General features: G+C 52.9%; 1 protein-coding gene across 14 annotated transcripts in view; it reads right to left on the reverse strand.

Moving 5' to 3' along the window:
* The window catches only part of KCNQ2 (potassium voltage-gated channel subfamily Q member 2), a 47,245-nt gene that overhangs the window by 16,280 nt on the left and 5,124 nt on the right, over nucleotides 1-25,841 (reverse strand). For 8 of the 14 annotated variants that reach the window (XM_060171618.1, XM_016188715.2, XM_007524421.3 and 5 more), the window contains exons 2-10: nucleotides 16,299-16,389; nucleotides 15,112-15,238; nucleotides 14,854-15,029; nucleotides 14,437-14,562; nucleotides 9,935-10,045; nucleotides 8,793-8,888; nucleotides 3,540-3,634; nucleotides 2,451-2,480; nucleotides 142-210 (exon numbers count right to left, since the gene is read on the reverse strand). In XM_060171618.1, the coding sequence (XP_060027601.1) occupies nucleotides 142-210; nucleotides 2,451-2,480; nucleotides 3,540-3,634; nucleotides 8,793-8,888; nucleotides 9,935-10,045; nucleotides 14,437-14,562; nucleotides 14,854-15,029; nucleotides 15,112-15,238; nucleotides 16,299-16,389 (921 nt within the window). The remainder of the gene's footprint in view (nucleotides 1-141; nucleotides 211-2,450; nucleotides 2,481-3,539; nucleotides 3,635-8,792; nucleotides 8,889-9,934; nucleotides 10,046-14,436; nucleotides 14,563-14,853; nucleotides 15,030-15,111; nucleotides 15,239-16,298; nucleotides 16,390-25,841) is intronic. The other 6 variants (XM_016188716.2, XM_016188714.2, XM_060171617.1 and 3 more) reach the window with 1 other exon arrangement.

Below are 25,841 nucleotides of genomic sequence, written 5' to 3' on the forward strand. Positions count from 1 at the left end.
CTGGGCTCAGCGGGAGAAGCAGAAGCCACCAGGTTCACAAGATTACGAGGGTATCCTGAGGGTCTGGGTCACATGGTGAATCCTCTCCCTGGGAAATCTGGGGTACATGCCCCCCAGCTCCAGCCAGGGGCCCCTGCTGACCTGAAGGTGAGTCCAGACTTGCTCTTGAGGTTCCGGAGCAGCTCCAGCTGGTTAAGGGGAGGGATGAGTCTGCGGAAAGAAAGGGGGTGAGCGTCGGCCAGCCCAGGACCACCCAGACCTCACCAGCATGGGGTGTGGAAGAGAGGGCGAGCACCCCTGCCAGGCAGCCCCAGGCTCCATGCCTAGCCCTCCTGGGTGCCCTTGGGAGGGAGGCACTCCAGCAGGGAACAGGAGCCATGCTCAGACCATCCAGGGAGATGGGCCCTACAGGCTCTGCCCTTCCCAATGCCAAATGCCCCTCAGGGGCAGTACAATTGCAAACATGCCCCCCCAACTCTGATTCCCCCCCCCAGTCCTCTGGAGGGCTGGTCTCTCTGCCAATGCCTAGGCAGGAGGCAGGGGTCCACAAAAGATCAATGCTGCCTGAGGGAAGTTAGGGAGACCCCCCAGGACATCTGTGTTTCAGACCCAGAAATACACCTCCCTCACCTGCCCCTCACTCTGAATCTCCCCCCCCACCCCGTCATTTTAAGGAGGAAATGGCCTCTGACCCTCTGACAAGTGTGACCCCAGCCTCTGGCCTCTCTTGACCCTCCCACCCTGCCACACCCCAACTGCAGTGACACCCAGTTTCTCCTGAGAACAAATGCAGAGATCTTGCCCAACCCTACCTCCATCCTTCTCACCCCATCCTGGGGGGAGGGCTACTCTCACCATTGGAAGGGGGCACCTGCTCCATTGTTCCCCACACTGAGCTTCTAGAAGCTCCCTCCCACACTCCCTCCCAGAAGCCCTGTCTTCAGGCCTGGGAGCCAAATCCTGTGACACCACCAGTGCCTTCCTTATCCCTTTTTGTTACCCAAGGCTAGCCCCCTCCCAATCCCAGGCTGCACCCCATAGCCTCCAATATGAACCCCAACCCTCCACACTGCTACAAGCCCCCTGACACCCTCCACTTAGAACCTCCCCCATGTCCCTGCCTCCATCCCCTGTCATAGTGGGAGTGGCACCTGATCCCCCTGCTGCCCCAGCACAGCCTCACTCCCCAACTGTAGAAATGCTTAAGGGACAGTCCCACAGGTCACCTCACCTCCCTGCCTCCTTCCCCACAGGCCCAGAGCAGAGCCCCCACACCCATTCCCTTTTGTCCCCTCCCCCACACAGGCCAGGGTTAGGGACATGGACAGCCCTGAGAGCCAGATAGAACATCATGCCTGGGGTGGGAGTGGGGGGGATGCACACAGCAGCGGAGGGGTACAGGGTTGGCAGGGCCATGCACGGCCACACAAAAGGGCCACGCACACCCTAGCACACTCAGGCCCCCAAAGACAAGGGTGCAGCGTGCATTAGGATGGGCCACGCAGGGGACACGTGGGGGCATCCCAGGACAAGGCAGGGGCTGGCCTGGGGAGGAGGCTCAGCAGACTCAGGGAGGACAACAATTTGGTGGGTACCTCCATGGGTACTGGGGGTGGGCAGGAGACCTCATGGGTCAGGGGAGCCTGAGAGCTCTGAAATGGGGTCCCCCGGCTACCCAGCAGCCTGGAGCCCAGAAGTCAAGGTCAGCAGTCACACAGAGTCTGCTCCAGGCCACCTCCTCTGGAGTATGGGGCACCAGGGAAGGGGCTGGCTCCTATTAGTGCACACCCATCTCAGGGAGAGGGTCTCCTGGCTGTGCACAGAAATGTCGGGAGGGGGGTGTCAGCACCAGGAGGGCACTGGGTGGAGTGACATTCTCCATGGTGGCTCAAGACCCCAGCAAACATCCCCGTTTCTTTCTCAAGCCAAGAGACAGCAGAAGGGAGAAACCAGATCAGTTGGAGGTTCTCATCCAGGGATCCCACTGACCCCACACTTCTTGGGGGATTGGGAGACATGGGGTCCACTCCAGAGAAGGAACCTAAAGTTAGTGGAGGGCACCCTCTTTGTGCTGTGCTAACTGGGGTCCAGGGAATGTGAGGGTGGGAAGAGGGGCCCCCCACTGTGAGACTCAGCCAGGGAGGACCCAGGTTCCAGGACACAGCAGGAAGCAAGAGTGACAAACACCACCTGGGACAGAGCATGAGCAGCAGGGAGTTGGGGACAGTGGAGGGTGACAGGGAAGAGGGGACATGGGGGAAGGGAGGATGGCTTCAGGCAGAGTGGGTTTGGAGAATGAGAGGGAGCTTGAGGCCCCAAAACACTGGCCAGGACATGAGGTGCAGGTGGGAAGGCAGCGGCTCTGCGACGACAGGATGCCAAAGGGGGGGTGCCGTCACAGCCCCAGACGGGGACCACACCACACACACTGGGTACCATGCGTGTCCTACCTGGAGGCCCCGTAGGTCTGACTTTGCGAGCTTTCAAGTATTTCACATGCACACAAGGGGGAGGGGGGGAGAGAACAGAACATTGGAAGAAAGAACGGGGTAAGAAAATGAAAATCAAAACCAAAAGTCAAGGAGAGCGGGAGGACAACAAAACAAAGACAATTAGCATGGGGGGTCGGCCTACCTGGGGTGGGGTGGGGGAGAGGACTCAGAGCCTCAGCATTCTGGGGGAGGAGGGACCTAGATGTTCTAGAAAGATGAATACTAAAGGGGAGAAAGGGCACCCTCCCTCCAGCACCCTAACCTGTGTACAGGCAGGTGGCAAGATGCCATGTCTCTGATCTGATGGTATTGCTGTTCTCAAACCCTCAGGGGGAAACCCCCCCCCCGCCTCCAAGTCCTGCACAGCCCTGGGTTCCAGGGGTACAGAGAGACCCAGCTGGTGAGGGTAGTGGGTGGGACACCCCAGTACCCTGCTTCCCCCCCCCACTTACCCTGAGGGCATTTGATGAGCACCAGGATGCCCCCAGCCCCTCACTTCAGTCCCTGATCTAAGCTGCCACCTACTCTTGAAAGCCCAATGCACTGTCCACCCACACAGCCTCATAGCCTGTTGGCTCAGACCACGCCCCCCTTACCCCCACCCAGGGGCACCCTGGAGTCTGTCCTGCTGGAAACATCCAGGATGCTACTGTTACAATCTCCTTCCTGGTCCCAAAGCCTCCATGTTCTGGTGGCACCTTCCCTGTAGAGGCTCCAGCCTCAGGGTGTCCCCTCTTCCTCCTGAGCTGGTGGCCACCCAGGGCTGCATCCACGGGAGCCATGGGGTAGAGGGTTCAGTTTACCTGGGAGTGTGTAAGGACCTGTCTTCTGCCACCCTCACAACACAAGGACAGAAGGACAGAAAGCAAGGGCAGGGGATGGGGTGGAAAATGGCTCCAAAATAAAGTGCAAAATAGATACCGCAAAAGGGCCACACAAAACTCCTTGAAAGTACGCACACAAAGAAAATACACACAAAAAAAAAAATAAAAAGAAAATAGGAAATAGAATCACAAGAGAATGAACCACAGGACATGAGCATTGTACCTGTACATGGGCACCGTCACGGTGCGTTCATAATACTGCCAGGTGGAGTGCAGGTCTGTGCGCGACAGGTTGGTGGCGTAGAACCTCCAGGCAGACTGCAGGGGGGGGGCAGGCACCCATAGTTAGGGAAAGTCAGTAAGCACAGTGACCCTGCCTGACAGAATGCCCCAGCCCCCATGTTGCCCCCACATGTTGGGGAGCCCATCTGTGCAGTGCCGTACAGTCACCCCATTTCTGGTGGGGTCTGGAGAGGGAGGCAAGTCAACAAACTAGATGTATGTTGGAAGCCCCAGCTCCCTCCCGGATTTCCTGTCTTTCAGGTAGCTGGAGTTCTGGGTCCCTTCCTGCCCTTACCAGTGACCTCACTATTGGGTGACAGAGTGGGCCTAATGTCCAGAGCCACAGTCAGAGTAGACTGGCCACCAGAAGTGACCCTGTGGATGGTCCCCAGAAGGCCAGGCCTCCACATCTCCCTTTTATTGTAGGAAAATACTCAGGCACTCCCTCTCTCATTTCCAAGTGTACATCTCAGCACCACTGAGCATATTAGCAGCTGCCACTCTCGACTTCCTCCTTTTCATTCTCTTTTTCAGATGGAACGCCACTTCCCCCAGACTACCCAATCCCCACATCCTCCTGCCCCAGGTCCTGGCCACCTCTGTTCCATCCTTGTGTCCATGCACTTCAGGGTTCTGGACCTTTCCTGTGGGTGGCCTCACATGCTGCACGGCCCTGTGTCCCAGGGTCGTTCATATCCTGGCCTGTCAGCACTTCCTTCTTTCCACTCTGCTGGGTGGGTCAGAACGTCCCTGTCCCTCCATGCATGGACATGCAGTGCTGTCCCAAAGTTCAGACACTGTGAATCACAAACATCCATCTAGGGGGCTGGGTGGTAGCACAGTGGGTTAAGTGCACATGGCATAAACATCTGTGTGCATGTCTTGGGGGACAGCCATTTTTTCTTTGGGGTGCTATTGGGAACTGGGGTGCACGCTTCAAGGAACCACACTTCTCCCAGAGCAATGTCATCTCTTACACTTCTCACACCGACTCTACAACTGCTGGAATTTTAGCTGGTCCATGGGGCATCAAGTGCCTCACAGTTTCTACCTGCTGTCCCTTGTTGTGCCAAGCATGGCTGAACATCTTCTCACGGGCTTAGTGGCCTTGCATTCTCTGTCATTCATTTATGTTGTTCTCATTGAGCTGTAGAAGTCCTTTATAGATTCTGAATGGTAAACAGATTTGTAGTTTTTGAATATCTTCAAAAGACAGTCACTGCGTGGACTGTTTTTTCATGCTCTTTAGAGACACATGAAAGGTTTTAATTTTTGATGAAATGTTATTTAAGTATCCAAGTGAGTTCTTTTGCTACCCCCATATAATTGTTACTCTCCTCTCTTTATTTTAAAGTTGACTGTCCCCAAGGGTTAATACATGGGGAAACCTTAGTGGACTGTGTGTCACAGCATATCTGGGAACTTGGATGGGGGAGAAGAGGTGTTCTGGTGCAGCTGGGGGCCCAATGCTCTGTGATGGAAGAGGACAGTATGTCAGAGGGTGAGGTATACTGACACTTATCTTGGGGGAATGTGGAGTTGTGCCCCTGTTACAGCATCAGTCTTAAAAAGAATGCTTCTGGGGGCTGGGCAGTAGTGCAGAGGGTTAAGGGCACATAGTGTGAAGCGCAAGGACTGGCTCAAGGATCCCAGTTCGAGCCCCCAGCTTCCCACCTGCAGGGGAGTTGCTTCACAGGTGGTGAAGCAGGTCTGCAGGTATCTATCTTTCTCTCCCCCTCTCTGTCTTCCCCTCCTCTCTCGACTTCTCTCTGTCCTATCCAACAACAATGACAGCAATAATAACAACAATAACACAACAAAAAAGCAACAAAAGGGAAAAAATAGCCTTCAGGAGCATTGGATTCATAGTGCAGGCACTGAGCCCCAGCAATAAGCCCTGAGGCAAAAAAAAAAAAGGAATGCTTCTTCAAGGTGACATTATGGTTAAAAAAAAAAAAAGAGTGGCTGTCCTAATGGCTACCCTATGGCTTATGATTAGCATCTAAAATTCATAGCAATCTAGTCTGAATTAATATCAACTTAGCTTCAAGAAGTATAATACTCTGCTCATATCATGGTCTGTCTCCTTAGCATGTAAAATACATCTTATATATATTATATTTCCAGAATAAATGTATGTTAATACTTATGTGTCTGTCTTTAAATCACATGGGGGAAAGCTGAGTTAACCACCAAAAAGTAAAGTACTACTACTTATTTATTTTATTTTAACCAGAGGCCTGTCTAGCTCTGGCTTAAGGTGGTACTGGTGACTGAACCTGGAACCTAGAAGCTAAGTCTCCAGCCCTAGTACTACTTATTTTTATATCTACCTCTGTAATTATCTTTACCAGTGACCCTATGACCTGAGTTATGATCCACTGTTCTTTAATTTCAACCTGAAGGGCTATTTATACCATTCCTTGTGGGGCAGTGTTGTTGGCATTCAGTGTCATCATATTTTGCTTACAAGGGAATGTCTTGATTTTGCTTTCATTTTTGCATGATAATTTTGGCAGACATAGAATTAATGAGTGGCAGTTCTGTTCTGTTTTGTTTTTTACCCTTTCATCCCACTAGCTTCTGGATTCCATAACTTCTAACAAGAAAGTGGCTAATGACCCCATTGAAAAGCCGCTTCTCTCTTACTACTCTTAAGATTCTCACTTTGTCTTTGGGCTTCAGCAGCGTGTGATGGGTATACTCATGAGGGTCTCTAAATTTGCACTGGAAGTATGAATTCATCTTTCATCAAGTTTGGGACATAGATTTTCTTTCTCCAAACATTCCTTTTGTTCGTTTCTCTTGCTTTCTCCCTCACGTATATATGCTGGTCCACTTAACAGTGTTCCAGACTTATTTATCTTTCTCTATTCTTTCTTCTTTCTGTTCCTCAGACGGGGTAATTTCATCTGATCTGTTTTCAAATTTGAAGATTCATTCTTCTTCTTGCTCACATTTCCTCTGCTGAATACCACTAGTGAAGCTTTCAGTTCAGTTACATTTTTTCTTTAATTCAACCTTATTTTTATATAATCTCCTTTGACTTCTTAAAAATAACTTCTATTTTTATTTTTTATATATATTTATTTATTCCCTTTTTGTTGCCCTTGTTTTATTGTTGTAGTTATTATTGATGTCATTGTTGTTGGATAGGACAGAGAGAAATGGAGAGAGGAAAGGAAGACAGAGAGGAGGAGAGAAAGACAGACACCTGCAGACCTGCTTCACCGCCTGTGAAGTAACTCTCCTACAGGTGGGGAGCCGGGGGCTCGAACCGGGATCCTTCCACCAGTCCTTGCGCTTTGCACCACGTGTGCTTAACCCGCTGCGCTACCACCCGACTCCCTACTTCTATCTTTTTCTTGACATTCTTCTTGGTGAGACATCATTCTGATTTCTTTAATTCCCCTTCAGGTATCCTTTTACTCTTCTTTGCATATGTAAGGCGGTAGATTTAAAGTCTTTATCTGACAAGTCAGATGACTGAGATTTTTCTTCTTACCCCTTGTGAATGCTCCACAAGCATTCTGCTTATCTGCCTACCTTGTGACTTTTGTTGAAAACTAGACATTATGAATACTATTGTGTGGAATCTCTCCACTTTTGAGTGTTTGTTGCTGCTGCTTATCGGTTTGTTTTTTTTTAAAGATTTTTTACTCAAATTAATAGAAGACAAAGAGAGACTACAGCACTGCTCAGCTTTGGCTTATGGTGGTACTGGGGATTGAACCTGGGACCTCTGTGGCCTCAAGCATGAAGTGTGTGCTACCATTGTGATATCTCTCCATCTCACTGCTAGTTGCCCATCATCATTGTTTGGAGATTGATCTAAACTACCTTGTCAACAGTACGTCTTCATCCTGTGTAGCCAGAGTGAAATTCCATCAACTCAGTGCTCAGCTAGTGACATCACAGAGGTCTCATCAAACCCAGGTAAAAGAGGAAAAGATGCCCTTGGTCTTGACTGAGTTGCAGCCATGGCTAGCATTTGGCCAGGGTGTGTACAGTTCTTCCTTCGCCACACTGCTTGCATGTTGAGCATAAGGGTTCACCTGAGGACAGACCAGGGCCTTCTCTGTCTCCAAATCCCTCCCTTCCTAGACTTTTCATCTGTTTGTGGCTGGTCACTGCCTACTGTCTCTTGCCCCAATGGTTGCAGCTGCTCTGTCTGCCCTTGCTTACTTTTGACAGACATTGGCTAGAAGGCTACTCAACCACCCAAGCCTGAGAAAGTTTCCAGGCAGGACACAAAGGCAGACCCCTTAGTTGATTCCACAAGGAGTCACCCCACAGATAAATGGCATGACTTTCATGCCTGGGACCCTGAGTTCAAAAGTTCAATCCTTGAACTCATGCCTGAGTTCAAAGATTCAATCCCTGGCACCAGCCTATGCCAGAGCTGAGCAGTGCTCTAGTGCCTCTGTCTTTCTGCTAAATAAGTACTGGCCTTCCTGAAGCCCCAGTACATTGCCACAGAGCAACCTTTTGGCCTGGCACACATGCTTCCCTTTTGCTCATTCCTGGCAGGCCATGCCCTGAGTTGCCATCATAGAAGCAGGGCTAGGAAGACACAATCCTGGGAGGAGAGGGCGCAGTGGGGGCCTGGCTAGCCACACTACCTGGGTGCTTCCTGGGGGCTGGTTATCCCTCTGCACCACATAAGCACAGTGGCTTCTCATCATCACTGTGGGACCATAGCCCATTGTTCTAGCTTCTTTAAACTCTTTTGCTCTTTTTAAGCGTTTTTTTTTTTTCTCTTTTTAAACTCTTTTACAGCTGTGTCCACAGAAGCCTTGCATGGGAGCAGGACCAACCCCCTAATTGGAGCGAGGAGGTGTCTGCAGTAGCTAACCCTCAAATTGCTCAGCCGGGGGTGGGGGGCACCCTGACTCTCCCTGTTGCCCCCCTCTCACCTTGCCATTCTGAACAAAGGAGGATGGGATGAGCCTGCAGGACAGACAGCTGAGGCATCTGCATGGGAGTTTCTATTTGGGATAGGATGTGGGGTGCACCTGCTGCCCACAGCTCAGGCAGGGGTGGGGTGAGGACAGGCTGTGGCCACACCTGCTGTCAGCACTCAGACCCCCAATCCCACACATCCCCACAGAGGAGCAAGGTCTGTGCACCCCCACCCACCCCTAGCCAGCAGGAGCTCTGGTCTAGTTCTGGGGTCCCCTGTCCCCCACCTTACCTGGATCAGGCCTGCCGCTGGGTTCCGCCGCTTCTCAAAGTGCTTCTGCCGGTGCTGTTCCTGCACCTTCAGGGCAAAGCCAGAGCCCAGGATGCCCTGCAGAGTGTGGCGGTCAGAGCCATGGCCCCCTGAGTCAGGTCTTGTCCAGGGAAGCCCAGCCCATCTACACACTATGGCCTCCCATCCCCCCACCCCCTCTACCCAAGAGTTGAAGACCAGGCTGGGGGAGCAATTGGACCTGGGTTGAAGAAACCCAGGGGTGTCCTCACAGACACACCTGGCTGAACACTAACCCTTTCCTCCACATGTCCACACAGACATGGGAGGAGTTGGGGACTCCACTGCAGAGACCCAAAACAGGCACTCTATACTGTACCCCTCAGGCCTGACCCTCTGCAATCTAGCCCTCAGCTGCCTTTTCACAGAACCCCCACTTCCCCAGAACAATGTCACCATTTGACACTCCCACCAACAACACTGGGGAAGGGAGGTGGGCTCAGCTTCTCATCCTCACCTACTCTTCTCTTTCCTTTTTTTTTTCTTTTTATTTCCTGCAGAGTTATCACTGGGGTTCGGTACCAACACTAAGAATCTGCTGCTCCCAGCAACTCTTTTTTTATAGAGAAATTGAGAGTGGAGGGGGAGATAGAGAGGGAGAGAGACAGAAAGACACCTGCAAGCCTTAACTCCACCACTCATGAAACTCCCCCCCACACACACACACACACATTGGTGGGAAAAGGGCTCGAACCCAGGTCCTCGTACATAGTAATGTGTGCACTCAACCAGGTACGCCATCACCCAGCCTCCTCTTTTCTATTTTTTTAACTTTGCCACTGCAAACACAAAATGGCATCTCATGGCTTCTCTTATGACAAATGCTGTGGAGCATCATCTTTTTTTATTTTATTTCACCAGAGCACTGCTCAGCTCACAGGCTGGGAGGCACTGTCCATGTCTGACAGCTGAGGTTCAGAAGTGTGGTCCTGGGAACCCCTAAAGGCTGGGATAAGCACTGTGGAATCTGGTCCTGGGAAGCTCCCAGCCCATCCTTCAAAGGGACAAGAGTCCAGGGCTGCCTGTGGCCAATGGTCCAAGACCCCACATGCCCCACCCTCAGGCTGAAAGGCAACGGGACTCACAGCGGGAAGAGCAAAGAAGGAGACGCCAATGAGAGTGAAGGTGGCAGCCAGCAGCCTTCCATTCCAAGTTTGGGGGTACTTGTCTCCGTAGCCAATGGTGGTCAGCGTGATCTGTGGGGCAGAGGTGCAGGTCACTGGGTGTGCCGCAGGCCAGGCTGGGCATCAGGGAGATGGCCTCTCAGTGGCCAGGCAAGACACAAGGAGGCCCCCTCACCCCCACATTATCCATCAAAGGTCCCCCTGAAGCTAGAGTGGTACCTGCCATCCTTCATCCCTGCAACAGCATGTCAAAACTCAGTCTCCCCACCCCACTCCACAGCAGTAACCCAGAGAAATGGGGGCCTGGGGAAATATCAGAAGTCTGACACAAACATCTAGGCTGGAATGGAGGTGGGGGAGTCAGAGATCATGGCTCAGCAGAGGGCAGCCAAGGATAGAGAGGTAGGAAGGGGCCAGGAGCCCCTACCTACCCTCCCCACCCCAGTGCGAGGCGTGAGGTGCAAGCTTTGAGTCTGGAACTCCGAGGGATGGTGAGCAGGTAGGGGTGTATGTGTGTGAGTGTGTGAGTGTGTGAGTGTGTGTGTGTAGGTGTGTGTGTGTAGGTGTGTGTGTGTGTGTGTGAGTGTGTGTGTGTAGGTGTGTGAGTGTGTGTGTGTGTGTGTGTGTGTGTGTGTGTGTGTGTGTGTATTAACTGTATTTATTGCTGCCATGGTTATCACTGGGACTTGATGTCTATATGATTCCACCACTCCCCATGGTCATTTTTCTTTCTTTTCTTCCTTTCTTTTAATAGAGGGTGAGAGGTAGAGAGATAAAAAAAGAGAAAGAGAAAGAGAGACAGGGAGGAGAAACACCTACAGCACTAATTCACCACTTGTGAAGCTTTCTCCCTGCAGTTAGGGACTGGGCTTGAACCCGGGTCCTAGTGAACTGTAACATGTGTGCTCAACCAGGTGCATCACCACTTGGCCCCCCAAGTTGTGTTTTTATAGTGCAATAACTTTTTAACATTTTATTAACTTATTATGAAGAAGATAGGAGGCGAGAGGGAGAAAGAACCAGGCATCACTTTGGTACATGTGCTCCTGGGGATTGAACTCAGAACTTCACATTTGAGAATCTAATGCTTTTCCCACTGCACCACCTCCCAGACCACGTAATAGCTTTTCTTAATTGACTTAACATGGATTTACAATACACAATTTTAGAGATATGGTTTCCAACCTGTGTATCTATGTGCAAGAGTGGCCGCGACTTTCGTTTGTTTCAAAGCTTTACTATCAATTAAAAATCAACAAACTAGAGAGTCAGGTGGTAGTACAGTGGGTTAAGCGCACGTGGCGCAAAGTGCAAGGACGGGCATAAGGATTCCAGTTCGTGCCCCGGCTCCCCACCTACAGGGCAGTCGATTCACAGGCGGTGAAGCAGGTGTGTAAGTGTCTATCTTTCTCTCCCCCTCTTTGTCTTCCCCTTCTCTCTCCATTTCTCTCTGTCCTATCTAACAATAGCGACATCAATAACAACAACAATAATAACTACAACAACAACGAAAAAACAACAAAAGCAACAAAAGAGAAAATAAATAAATATTTTTAAGAAATCAACTAACTAGAGGCAATAATATTCTAAGATACAGGGTGAGGGTTTGGGGGGCAGGGTAAACAGGTGACCTGGATAAGCAGGGCAAGACGGAAGGGCTCAGAGAAGGACCAGTCAGACTGGCCTGTATAGCCAGTGACCTTGTTTTTGTTTTGCTTGTTTTCTGTCATCACATCACCAGGGCGTCACCAATCTGAGCTGATTTCTTTTTTAAAATATTTTATATTTTCACCAGGGTTATTGCTGGGGTTTGGTGTCAGCTCCCGGGAGCCATATTTTCCTCTTTTTTTTTTCTTTCCTTTTATTAGTTATGACAGAAATTGAGAGAGGGGAGGTAGGTAAAGAAGGGGAGACAAACAGAGACACCTACAGACCAGCTTCACCTCTGCAGGTGGGGAGCGGGAGCTTGAACTTGGGCCCTTGAACATGGTGACGTGTGCACCACCATCCCCTCCCTGAGCTGACTTTTTTCAGATAGAGAATGACAGAAACAGAGAGATGGAAGGAGAGAGAGAAAGACACCAGCACCATAGCTTCTTCCAGTGTGGCAGAGGCTGGGCTTAAACCCCGGCCGTGACGTGGCAGAGCAGCGCACTATCCAGGTGAGCTATACTGCCCACCACAAACAACCTTGCCAAGACTCAGTCCCAGAAGCACAGCCTGATGCCCACACTCAGTGCCACACACAGATGGGAGCTGCTGACTGTGTGGCCAGCAGCAGGATGTGCCTCTGGAAAGCCCCATGATAGAGGGTCCCAGTTAAACAAGGGATGGGGGGACATGTCCACTGGGAATATGGCTGCCCTGGCCAGACCATGAAGGGCAGAGCTGCCACACCAGGGGAGAGACAGCAGGAGCACCGTCCTCACCCTACAGAGACTCAATTATCTCACCACCACTACCCCCTATCCCTCACAACCCACCCCGGGGGCCCACCCCTCCCCTACACCTGGAAGTGGCAGAGTCCCCTGAGGCCTGCTGTGTAGATCTGAGGGAAAGCCTTGAAGCTGCAAATGAAGAATAAACTACAGCTCGGCCTGGACATCTGGTTGTGAGAACATGTTAGGGGGACTTCACATGGAACCTTCATAGAATGTTCTGGAGAGGGAGGCAGCATGCAGTCTGAGGATGGGGAATCAGTGGGTGCTTCCCCGGGAACAGCGAACCTGCTTACTTGTTTTCAGCATAAACTGAACTATCCCAAAGACAAGGAAATGTCAACATCAGCCCCCTCCCTCTACACCCAGATCCTGAGGAAGAAGGTAGGAATGAAACCGGGGGTCTGGTGGGGGTGGAGAGAGGTGCTGAGGGCTGGAGATGCCCCAGGGGTGGACGAGAGGGCAGTGATTTGCGGGAGGGAACACCCCATCCAGGTGAGTAGGAAGCCACCAATTCGACAAGTAAGAGGGGACAGACACCCTCAAGCCCCTTCTTGGTGCAGGAGACAGCAAATTTATAGGGGGGCAGACACAATATTGGGTGAGGGAGAGAAAAGGGCACACCTCAGTGCCCCTCAGGCAGAGCCCAGGAGGAAGGGGCCATGGGAAGACTTGCTTTCAATTCCCGGAACTGAGGGTCTGAGATTCCAGGAGCAAGGCCTCCAGAATCCAGTGCTGTGAAGGAACCCCTCATGGAGGCTCCTCCTCATGGAGAAGCAGAGAGGGCCTAAGGATCAGGAGGGAGCAGACCCCACACACACAGCCCAGTACCCCACCCCAGCACCAAGAGAGAGGGCTGGAATAGGGACATTCAGACAGGCAGTCTCAAAAAGTGGTTCCCCCCAGAACCTCGGAACTATCAGCATCTGCATTCAAACCCAGGCAGCTCAAAAGTGGGTGATCAGGGAGCCTCACCATTCAGTCCTAGCATTGTGGGGAACCCAAGAATTCAGGGGTCCAATACAGGGAGCCTAGCATTTGGACAGCCAACATTTGGGGAGGGGCGTCAGATATCTGAGGCCAAGATTTGGGAGAAGCAGAATGTTGGGGGCCAGAATTCAGGGGGTCCTGGTATTCAGGGGACTTAAGAATCAGATGGGGGTTCGGGCGGTAGCACAGTGGGTTAAGCGCAGGTGGTGCAAAGCGCAAGGACTGGCGTAAGGATCCCGGTTCAAGCCCCCGGCGCCCCACCTGCAGGGGGGGCCACTTCACAGGCGGTGAAGCAGGTCTGCAGGTGTCTGTCTTTCTCTCCCCCTCTCTGTCTTCCCCTCCTCTCCTTTCTTTTTCTCTATCCTAAGCTAGTAGAAAATAAATAAACATTAAAAAAAAACCAACAGTAGCCCAGGAGATCTGCAGTGGGTGGAGTACCAGACTTGCAAGCACAGGTTTCAAGTTTGATCTCCAGCATCACGTATGCAAGAGAGATCAGTTCACTCCACACCAAATAAATCTTTCAAAAAATAAGACAGATTCTAATTAAAATCTTGAAAAAAGTATGGGTGTTGCCCTTGAAAGGTGTAGGGGAGGGGAAAGGAAAGCTGATGCCTGACAGTCACCAGGCAAGGGGGGGGACCCAGTGACTGCACCCCACACCTCTCTGCCACACCACAAGGTCAGATGAGAGGACATAGATTCCAGGCCTCTTAGCGACAGATGAGGTATTCATGCACTGGTCTTCTTCCTTCTCCCAGCACCAGACATGCCCAAGGCCACAGGAAACATTCACAGAGCGGGGTCTGGGGTCCCAGGAAACAGTGGGCCCCACCTTCCCAAGCCACCCCCTCCTTTCAAAGCCACAACCTCTGCTTGTCATGTTCAAGAGTGGCCAGAAGATGGCGCAAGAGAGCGATCTCAGTCTCACACCCGAGTGGTAATGGGGAGGAGGGGCTGGTGTGGTCAGTGGAGCACCCCCCCACACACACACACCACCCAAGAAGTCAGGCCTGGCAGGCACTGTGTACTCACCAGACCCCACCAGAGCGCGTCAGCGTAGGTGTCAAAGTGATCGTTCTCACCCTTCTCCGCCAGGTAGACCAGGAAGGAGGCCAGAATGAGACAGAGGAAGCCGATGTACCAGGCAGTGACCAGCTCCTGGGAGGTACAGGCTGGTCCAGCACGGCGTGGGGGGGGGCGGACCCGATGCCCCGGGCTCCCTCCGCCCCACCAGAGCTCCCCTGCCCCACCCCCGCCTGTTCTCGTGATTAGGCTCCGGGGGCTCAGGCAGGCAGGATGACAGCCAGACACACACACACTGGGACGACCTTAGGGTTCCCGGGAACTTGGGGGGCTGCAGTCTCCCCGTTGACTGCCCCAAAGCAGAGCCCAAGAGGTGGGTGACAGGGCGCAACAGCCGGCCCCTACGCCCCCCACGCCCGCGGGCACCTTGCTGTGGGCGTAGACCACCGAGCCCAGCAGCTTCCAGGTGCCGCCGCGCCGGTCCATGCGAATCATGCGAAGGATCTGCAGGAAGCGCAGGCTGCGCAGCGCCGACGTGGCGAACACGTTGCCCTGGGAGCCGGCGGCCAGCACCGCGATGGAGGCGATGAGCACCATGATGTCTGGCGGGAGGGAGTAAGGGGAGTCAGCTGGGGAGGGACAGCCGGGGACCCCCGCGCAGGCCCGGCCACCCGCCCACCTCACCGATCACACAGAAGGGCTTCCGCGCGAACTTGAGGCGCCCCCGCCAGCCCCGGTAGCGGCAGCAGCAGCCAGCGGCCCAGATGCGCACGAAGTACTCCACGCCGAACACCACGATGGTCACGATTTCCTGCAGGGGGCGGCAGTGAGCCCGGGGGGGGGGAGGGCCATGGGGAAAGTATCCTGGGTGCTAGAGTCCTAGTGATGGTATGGGGGGCTCTCCTGGGGGGCTGGTGATAGTTTGGGGGTAGTGGTGATAGTCTGGGGGGCTGTCTGGGCGAACTTGGTGATGGTGTGGGGTTCCCTCCTGTGGGGCCTGGTGTGGGTGGCTGAGGGAGAGGCTGGTGATGTTGTGGGAGCACAGAGCTGAGGGAAGGTCCTAGATAACTAACTGCAAAGGGTGCGGGCTTGCAGGAATGGAAGGAGGGTTTCCCACAGTAGATTGTAGCAAAGATCGTCCTCCTCAAGGGACCCCCAGCCCCCACTGTCACCAAGGCAACAGAGAGATTATGCTGTGGTTGCCATGGCATCGCCCTACCATCAGGGGCTGCTCTGAGCTCCACCTCCTCCCTGCACCCCAGGGCTACTGGGAACACCCCACACCTCTGTTGGAGAGGAGGCCACCTGGGGCCCTCAGCTTCAAAGAGAACAGAGGTGCTGCCAGGAAGTCTGCTAGGGGCTGTGACATCATTTGAGGGGGGCAGATGAGTGAAACAGGGTGCTGTGGTGTGGTAGTGGGGGGCTACCTTTTGTGGGGAATTGGGATGGGACCAGACAAACTGGTCCATGGAGGACAGGGACCCTATGGGGGGGGCAGTGGGGGAGAGGGTACAAGGTGCATGCATAACTTGGGGTCTGGGGATCAGAGGGGACCAAAGCATCAGAGACTCTAAACCAACAGGATGGCAGTGCATGGGAGGCCCACCCTGTGGGGGTGGCAATGGTTTGGCAGCACACAGGGGAGAGCTGAGGGAGCTTCCAGGCAGCTGCAAAGGGGATGCAAGCTTGTACCCCAGGACCAAGGAGCAGGACAAAGATGGAGAGAAGGGCAGACCACATGACACACTAGCTTTCACCAGCCAAGGCAGCTTTGAGGGGCTCCAGCCCCCATCCCCAACCTATGCAGGGCTCAGAGCTCCACCTCTGTGCAGCGCTCAGCACCACCCCCCTAACCCCCACCCCAGGCTCACCAGGATATAGAGGGCACCCTCAGAGCTCTTCTCGTACTCCTTGATGGTGGAGAACACAGACAGCACGAGGCAGGAGAAGACCAGCAGGAACCTAACGGCAGGGGCTGGTGGTCAGTGGGCCGCAAGGCAAGGGGCATCCCAATGTCCAGAGCACTGTCAAGCGCCACCCCCCTCACCCTCACCTACTGTCTCCAGGCCCAGAAACAGAAAACTCTGCCCAGCACTAACAGCCCCAGCACCCCAACCACCATAGGCTGGGGACCAGGGGAACAGCTATAGCACAGACCCCAAGTGCCCAAGAGGCATGAAACAGCTGTAGGTGACCTGGGAGGAGGCGCTGTGGATTAAGCACAGGACTCTCAAGCAGGAAGTCTGTTTTTTCTCTCTTTCATGAACTAATAAATCTTGGGGGTGAGTGGAATTGCACCTGGTTGAGTGCACATGTTACAATGCACAAGGACCCAGGTTCGAGCTCCTGGTCCCCACCTGCAGGGGAATCGCTTCACAAGCGGTGAAGCAGGTCTGCAGGTGTCTGTCTTTCTCCCTCTCTGTCTTCCCTTCCTCTCTCCATTTCTCTCTGTCCTATCCAACAATGGCATCAATAACAACAATAATAACTACAATAAAACAACAAAGACAACAAAAGGGAATAAATAAATATTTTTTAAAATTTTTTAAAAGGCCAAGTAGTGGCACATCTGATTGAGCACGTTACCATGCACAATGACCCAGGTTCAAGCCCCTGGTCTCTGTCTGCAGGGGGGAAGCTTCATGAGCAGTGAAGCAGTGCTATAGGTGTCTCTCTGTCTCTCTCCCTTTCCACCTCCCATTTCCTCTTGATTTCTGTCTCTAGCCAATCAATAAACAAAAATAATAAAATATTTTAAGTAGTTAAGGAACTGGACAGGCCAGCAGCAGGCCAGCACCCCACCCTTAGCACCCCAACACCAAACCCAATGCCTACGAATCAGGCCACCAGCCTCCCCAGTGGGGGCCACTAAGACCCTTCAGGTCAACTATGACCAAACTGGGCACAAGTCTGGGCCACACCAAGCACACACTGAACACCACAGCCCTGGGGGCCCTGAGGGGGATTCCAGGGTGCCCCCTGAGGCTGAGCGACACCTCCCAGGGTGTGTGGCCTAAGGATGCCTGCTCAGAGGCTCTGGCTTCAGAAGGCAGACAGCCTACGGGAGTCACACAGACAAAGTGAGTCAGAGAAATGGCCATATTTCAAAATTGCAATTAATTTCCTTTGCTCATTAGCCCATTTATTCAATTAACTGAGCCCTGAAAAAATAATGTCCAGACATTCTGTGTGCTTTTCATCAACCACAGCTGGCCAATAGGCAGAATTTCTCCCAACCAAGCAGTGGGAAGCTATGCCACTGGCAGAGAGGGTCAGCTACCTGGGGGACAGGGTTGGGGACAGAAAACCGGGCCTTGACACTAGAGCTGGTGGGACCCAGATCAGCTCAGCCTCAATGCCCACCGGCCCCTGGATGGGACTGCACGTGGGTGGGAACTGATGGTGCCAAGAGGGAGCAGGGAGGATGTTCATGGCAGAGGGGAGAGCAAGCAGGTGACCTGGGAAAGGGAGGATGATATGTCCTGGAAGTCTGACCAGGTAGGGACCCAGGGACAAGGAGGAGGGGACGCTGACCTACCATTAGCAGCAGACACACAGGCCAGGGAGATAGTCAGTTCACAGATCACACCATTCACTGCTATGCCCACCACAGCTAGCTCTTTGTTCTGTTTAAAAACACTCTCCAAGACAGGCTGGGAGTATGGATCGACCTGCCAACGCCCATGTTCAGCAGGGAAGCAATTACAGAAGCCAGACCTTCCACCTTATACACTCCATAATGACCCTGGGTCCATACTCCCAGAGGGCTAAAGAATAGGATAGCTGGGGGCCAGGCGGTAGTACAGCGGGTTAAGTGCTCATGGCACAAAGCACAAGGACTGGCATAAGGATCCCGGTTCAAGCCCCCAGCCCCACCTGCAGGGGGTCAATTCACCGTCTGTCTTCCCCTCCTCTTTCGGTTTCTCCCTGCCCTATCCAGCAGCGACGACAGCAATAATGGCAACAACAACAATAACAACGATAAACAACAAGGGCAACAAAAGGGAAAAAATAGCCTCCAGAAGCATTGGATTTGTAGTGCTGGCACTGAGCCCCAGTGATAACCCTGGAGACAAAAAAAAAAAGAATAGGAAAGCTATCAGGGGAGGGGAGGGGATGGGATAAAGAGTTCTGGTGGTGGGAATTGTGTAGAGTTGTACCCCTCTTATCCTATGGTTTTGTTAGTGTTTCCTTTTTATAAATAAAAATTTTTTAAATGCTCCAGGAGGTGGCACAGTGATAAAGCTTTGGACTCTCAAGCATGAGATCCTGAGTTCAGTCCCCGCTGTGCCAGAGTGATAGTTGGTTCTTTCTCTCTTCTCCTATCTTTCTCATTAATAAATGAATAAAATCTTTAAAAAAAAAAAAAAACAACACTCTCCAGGGGCCAGGCAGCGGCACACCTGGCTAAGCACACACATTACAGCACACAAGGACCCAGGTTCAAGCCCCTGGTCCCCACCTGCAGGGGGAAAGCTTCACGAGTGGTGAAGCAGTGCTACAGGTATCTCTCTGTCTCTCTCCCTATTTCCCCTTTGCTCTCAATTTCTAACTGTCTCTACCAAATAAATAACTAGAGATAATTTAAAAAAACACTCTGCTGCAGTCTGGAAGGTGGCTCAGTGGGTAAACTGTTGGATTCTCAAATATGAGGTGTCAAGTTCAATCCCCAGCAGTGCATTGCCAGAGAGATGCTCTGGTTCTCTTCCTCTCTCTCCTTAAATCTCTTTCATTAATAAGTAAATAAAATCCAGGGAGCTGGGTGGTGGCACACCTGGTTGAGCAAGTATATTATAGTGTGCAAGGACCTGGGTTCAAGTCTCTGGTCCCTGTCTGCAAGGGGGGGAAGCTTCCTGTGTAGTGAATCAGAAATACAGGTGTCTCTCTTCCTCCCTCCCTCTCTTCCCCTTCCCTCTCAATTTCTCTGTTTCTATCCAAAATAAATAATTAATTTTAAAGATATATTTAAGTAAAACACTCTCTAAGGGGGAAGAGCTTACACTTCACCACGTGCAAGGACTACATGGGAGCGTCATGCTGTGGGAAGCAGCGCCATGGTGTCTCTCTTACTGTTTATGCCTCTGTTTCTCTCTCCCTCTATGTCTCTCATTTATATGTTGAAAGAGAGAGAGAGAAGGAAATGAAAAAGAAAGAGAGAGAGAGAAAGAAAGAAAGGAAGGAAGAAAGAGAGGAAGGAAGGAAGGAGGGAGGGAAGGAAGAAAGAGAGTCTACTGGGAGTGGTAGAATCACACAAGTGCAAAGAAAAAACAATTTCTATGCCCTGGTGGCATAGAAAAAAAATTCTAGAGAATAAAAGACAAGACCTGGACCCCAGGGCAAGTAACGTGACTCTGCTTCCTGAGCACAGCTTGGACCTGCTGTCAGTGTCCAGGTCTCTAGGATATGACAGCATCACCCACCCTTTGTGGTAGGGCAATGACCAGCAGGTAGTAGCTGTGTTGGGGACCCCCTTCAAACAGGCACACTGAGGAAGCACCCCATCTCTTCTCCAGGAGCCCTACCCAAAAAGCACAGGACTGATCCCAATTTTGTTTGTGTAGTTTCTGGAACAGATGGTTGCAGCTGACAGGGGGCGGGGGGTCACTTAATGGCACACCCACATGGAGAGCACAAGGAAGCCAGTGCACTCCCATAGTAGGGAGAAGAGTGGGCACTGGGACAGGCCACCCCCCTTGTTCCCCAGTCAGGAGGAGGTTCCACAGATTCAGGGTGGTTGCTTCAATAACAGCTGACTCCTCCCTACCCAGGTGTCAGGCCTGGCAGCTGGACCCTCAGAAAAGGCATCACTAGCAGGCCTCCTCCTTCCTTTCTAAAGGCACCCAAGTGGCCAGACACAATGCCCACTCCCCAGCACCCCAGCCAACAGCCCCACGCTCGTCCCTGCAGATGGAGCCAGGCACCACCCAGCAGAGGACAGGACACCTAGGATCCAGCCCTGAGCACGCTGGGCACACAGATTGAATGGAAATAGGTCTGCTGCACCTCAGAACCCTCTCATTACACAGGGACAGACTAGGGGACATGATGGTGGTGAGTCCTGAGGACATGGCAACTCTGGAAGAAAGTGGCTTGGAAGCACAGACTCCAGTGCCAGTGAGTATGGCCAGCTCCGCCTAGGCAGGCTGGGCCCTGAACTACCAGAGGCGGGGTCGGACAGTCGCTGTTGCTGTGGCCTTCAGGGCAGGAAAAGGGGGTGTCTGCAGTCCCCATGAAGCCTACCAGATAACCCTGAGGTCAAATCAGGGTGCTTCTCTGGGGGAGTGACCAGGGAGACAGCACTTTAAGTTGTTGTTGCCCAGTTTCTGGGAGTTAGGACAGGGGAGGGGGCTCTGAGCGCACTCAGGCCTAGCAGTGGGCACACGGGTTAGCTGCAGCCAACACTGTCCTGACAACCCTGGGCCCTGGGCCTGCCAGTGCACCCCAGAACCCAGCCCAGCACCCCCAGGATCCACAGCATCATCTTCGCTCAGAATGGGGGAACCGCAAACAGGCATCCAGACTCACGGCCAGTTTGAGGCCACACCAGCTGCTCTCAAGGGCACAGTGTCCCACCTGTCCTGCACTTGAGGGGGTTCCCCACATGAAGAGAGTCCCTCTGCTTCCGCCTCTCTACTCCCCCATCTCACTGCAGAGCTTACTTAGCCTGACAAAGCTGCCACCTCCTTCCTGATCACCACTTGCCTGTGGGGGACCCAGGGTGGATGCCTGGGCACAGGCTCCCCAAAGGTGGTTTAGGGAGAGGGTGGGGAAGTTCCCCTCACTCTATGATATCATGAAAACAGCATTCAACTGAGGGGTGGCAGGGTGGACAGAAGAGGGGGCTGACACTGTTGCCCCCAGTCCCCTCATGTTCTCAGACAGAGGAAGAACAAGGAGGTATAGGACTCAACCTCAGGCCTCCACTCACCCCCAAAGGCTAACATCCAGGTGTGTCCTCCAGGGACCACACACACAGCACACATGACCCTGGCGGCTGGCAGTGGCTCATGAGAGCTTGCAGGGTCCTGCCAACATCCCTTTCCTCCTAAGGAGCCCCCTCCATGCTGTAAGGCTATGACTCTCGAGTGGGGCTCAACAGTGAGTAACTATGAGGACAGCATATTCTCCCCCCAACACTCCCACACCCTGGGGTCACTGAGTAGCTGAAGGAGTCTAAATCTGCCCTAATGAGCTGCTGCCCAGCACTGCCTCCATCTCCTAGCAAGGGAAAGGTCACTGTAGGCTCAGTCACCTGGAGACTCTGCAAGCAGAAGAGAGCAGGTGGGACGCCCTCTCCCACAATTCCCCACAATGTCTGTACCTGCCAGCCACCTGATGTAAGACCAGACCCTCAGGAGGTCAATCTCTGAACTCAAGTCCAGGTCTCCACACACAATCCAGACTGCCTGGGCCTCCTGGCCACTCCCACTGTCCCTGTAGTCACTCCCTGACCTGACGTTCAGCCCCCACAGCCATGCACCCCACCTCTTCCAGCACCCAGCACCCAGCATGGCTGATGCTCCCAGGGGGTCCTCTTGGTCACCTGGGGATGGTCATTGTCCCTCTCACCAGTAAGGGGGCTGTGGAGTCAGTGTCCTTCAATACTGCTCCACCGAGACCACAGGCTCCTGGAGAAACCACACACACACACACACACACACACACAAACACACACACACACCACTGTGCAGCACCCACAGGCCACCCCCAGGATGCAGGCCCCTTTGCTCCCTTGGGCCCTGGGAAAGACTACATGCTATGGAAAGGCCAGGCTGCTCTGGGGCCAGCCGGCTGTATAGAGGGGGATCCCCAAAGACTATCAGTCAGGAGGCCTCCTAGACCTGGCTAGAAACCTGCCTGCTCAGCACAGGGCCTTCTGAGCTCACAGCTCCCAGGGGACAGGCTCCCCACAGCCACCTGTGCCCTTAGACCACAGGTGCAGGGAGCCAACAAGGGCCTCCCTGCCCTCTCCCACCCACCTGCCCACCATGTTCCCACATCCACTCTTGGGTCCCCCACACACACTGCCTCTCCATTCCCACCCTTTCATTCCATCCATCAGCAATGTCCCTCCACTGTGCCTCAGTTTCCCTCTGTGCCAGGAAAGATCTAGGTGAGGCCAGGCAGACACCCCATTTGAGCACCCACCATCCTGTCCCCAATGGGGGCTATCTGCCTGATTTAAGAGGGGGAAGCATAAACAGCTTTGCTTCCTCTTGCAGTGTGTCTACCAGTCCTCTCCTACGGGGACTGGGCAGCCCTACCTTTGCTTGTGGAGGGCATTCCTTCAGCAGGCATTGTCTCCCATGGTGGACATGTACTCCCATCCTTGTAGGCTTTACCTGAGTGTGTCTCCCAGGCCCCCCACCAGCATCCTTGGCACACAGGCCCTCAGGGAACTGACTGGAGCAGGGGTGACCATGACAGCCCCCAGTGCCCCAGTCCTGGAGAGGTAGCACCCAGGGATAGGGGCAGAGGGAGAACTGCTGTGTGCACCCTCCTGCCTTCTGACCACATTGGACACAGCCTCTAATCCCTGGAGCAACATCGTGGGAGAGGGGATCTTGCTCCTAGCCCCTCTCTCACTGAGGTCACCCCTGCACACATACCCACATCCCTTTGTGAGTAGATTCCACACCAGCCACCCACGTGGGTGATTGGAATGGCTCTCCCAATTGGTCTCATCAAAGGCTAGTCTCCTTCATCCCCTTGCCGTCACCCAGCTATCTTATCTACCTGAAGACCCTCCATATAGCTCTCACCCCATCTCCATGCTCTAAGTGCTGGCATACAGCTCTCCAAAAGTGCCCTACTAGGCTCTGTGTGTGCGTGCCTCCACCAGCAGGGCCTTGATTAAATGTACCCTCCCAGCCAGGTCCCCAGGGGCCACCAGACAGGGGCTCACTGTCCCCTCACCATCCTCCTGCCTGTCATAAGGATGAGGTGTTCAGCCCTCCGCCCTCCCTCCTCCCTCCTCCCTCCTCCTTCCTCCCTCCCCCCAGTGAGCAAAAGCAAGGGAAGAGGAGTCAGGAGACAAGGCCACCTCATCTCCCACCCCAGAGAGAACCAGACCTTTCCCATGGGGAAAAGTACCAGCATCCACCCAAAGGGGCCAGCACACCCCCACACAGGATGTCCACAAGCAGGAATCAACCAGGGGAGGCTTATCCTGTTTTCTGTAAGAAATGAACAGAGAGGTGCAGATGCTTGAAAACAAACCAGCAAGGACAAATGTTCTTCCTGTGTTTCTCAGAATCTTCCCAATTTCCTACAGTGGACGTGCACTATTTTTATAATCAGAGCAGACAATGAGGCGCAGCTGAGAGCTTCCTGAAGCCCACTGCCACAATGAGAACCCTGATCTCTTGCCAGACCATGGTAACTCAGTAGCAGCTGGCTAAACCCACTGACTTGTGAGGAAGACCCCAGGGGCCCACTGAAGAGAGGCTGCTGGGAGAGGTAATGCCTTGTGTGTGCCACCCTGCTTTCTGCAAGATGTAGGGTACCAGTGTCTTTGCCCTGGCCCTCCTCCTGCAAACAATGGGTAACTCAGCACTTCCAAAAGCCAGCCAGTGGGGGGCAAAGTCACTCTCCTTGGTCTCCCAGTTTGCCAGATCCTGGCTGGCGCTTGGGTCTATGTTCAGCACCACAGCCAGCTCCCTCCAGTCTCCAAAGAACGTAATGGCACAGCTCCGCAAAAAAAAAAAAAAAAAACAACGGGCCATCCCCAGGCCACCACTATGTAAAAGCTGCATCTCAGGACTCAGGACTCAGGACCTAGCCAGGCTGCTGTGGCAACCTGCCCTCGCCCTGCACCCAAGCAATGAGGCACAGCCCAGCTGAGCACCCACACAGCACCCCCACACCCTGTTCGGGTCAGCCTGCTTTCTTGCTTCCCAAACCTAAGATGGCTACCTCCCCCCAAACTTAAGACACCTAAGTTACTCCTGAAAACCCTTAAAGACTGATTTCCCAAAACAAACAGGAGAAGCGGGGGGGAAGCAGAATAAATTTCCAAACTTTGTATGTCTATGGATAGGCCCAGTCAGAGCCAAGACCAGGCAGGGCCCAGTTACAACCCACAGTCCACAGTCCACTCTGGCCTCACACAGCACTAGCCTACCCCCCGCCCAACCGCCCAGCCGGAAGAATCTAGAAGCATGATTCCTGCAGTCTAGTCTCACTCAGCACCACGCAGCTGTGAGAGGCAGCAGACCGCCACCGTCCACCTCTGATTAAGGACCCTCCGGAGACCGGGCTTCCAACGACTCCCACAGGGTTTTCCGGAACAAGTGCTGTTCTGTACATTTACAAAATTATTCTCCCCTCCAAATGAAGAGCTGATTGTCTTCAAAACCAGGTTTGGAGTGTGTCCTGAAACAAGGTCAGTTCAGAGTTCAGCTCATTGTGCTGGAGCTGATGGGAGGCCAGGCCACCCAGAGCACCACAGCTCCAGCAGCCAGGAAGAGACCAGTGAGCCTCCTCAGTACCCTCCCCTAGGAGGGAACCTACCGTGGTGTCTCTGTTTCTCACTCTCTAAAGAAAAAAGACGGACAGGAACAGTTGAGCCATATAGGCACCTATTCCCAGCAATAAGTCTGGTGGCAAAAGGAGAGAAAAAGAGAAAGAAGAAGGGAGGGAGGGAGGGAGGAAGGAAGGAATACAGGAAGGTGGAAAGAATGTACCACTGGGCGGGGGTAGATAGCACAATGGCTATGCAAACAAACTGCCATGCCTGAGGCTATGAAGTCCCAGGTTCAATCCCCCACACCACCATAAACCGCAGATGATCAGTGCTCTGGTTTAAAAAAAAGAGGACGGGAGTCAGGCAGTAGCGCAGCGGGTTAAGCACACTTGGTGCAAAGCGCAAGGACCTGCGTAAGGATCCCCAGCTCCACACCTGCAGGAGGGTCGCTTCACAAGTGGTGAAGCAGGTCAGAAGGTTTCTATCTATAGCTCCCCTTCTCTGTCTTCCCCTCCTCTCTCCATTTCTCTCTGTCCTATCCAACAATGACAACATCAATAAAAACAATAATTATAACTACAACAACAACAATAAAAAAACAACAAGGGCAACAAAAGGGAAAATAAATAAATATAAATTTTTTTTAAAAAAAAGAGACTCAAGAAAGGCAAAAATGGTTTTGGGGAGACAGACAGTGGCGCACCTGGTTAAGTGCTCACATTACAGTGCACAAGGACCTGGGTTCAAGCCCCTAGCCCCCACCTGCAGGGGGAAAGCTTCACGAGTGTTGAAGTAAAGCTGTAGGTATCTGTCTGTCTCTCTCTATCTATCTATCTCCTCCCTCCCCCTCTCAGTTTTTCTCTCTCTATCCAATAATAAATAAATAAATATTTTTTAAAAAAGAATGTACCACTGACCCACCTCACCAGGCATGAATTAGGCTCAGTAA

This window comes from Erinaceus europaeus, chromosome 14 (assembly GCF_950295315.1).
Source record: "Erinaceus europaeus chromosome 14, mEriEur2.1, whole genome shotgun sequence".
Lineage (NCBI taxonomy): Eukaryota > Metazoa > Chordata > Mammalia > Eulipotyphla > Erinaceidae > Erinaceus > Erinaceus europaeus.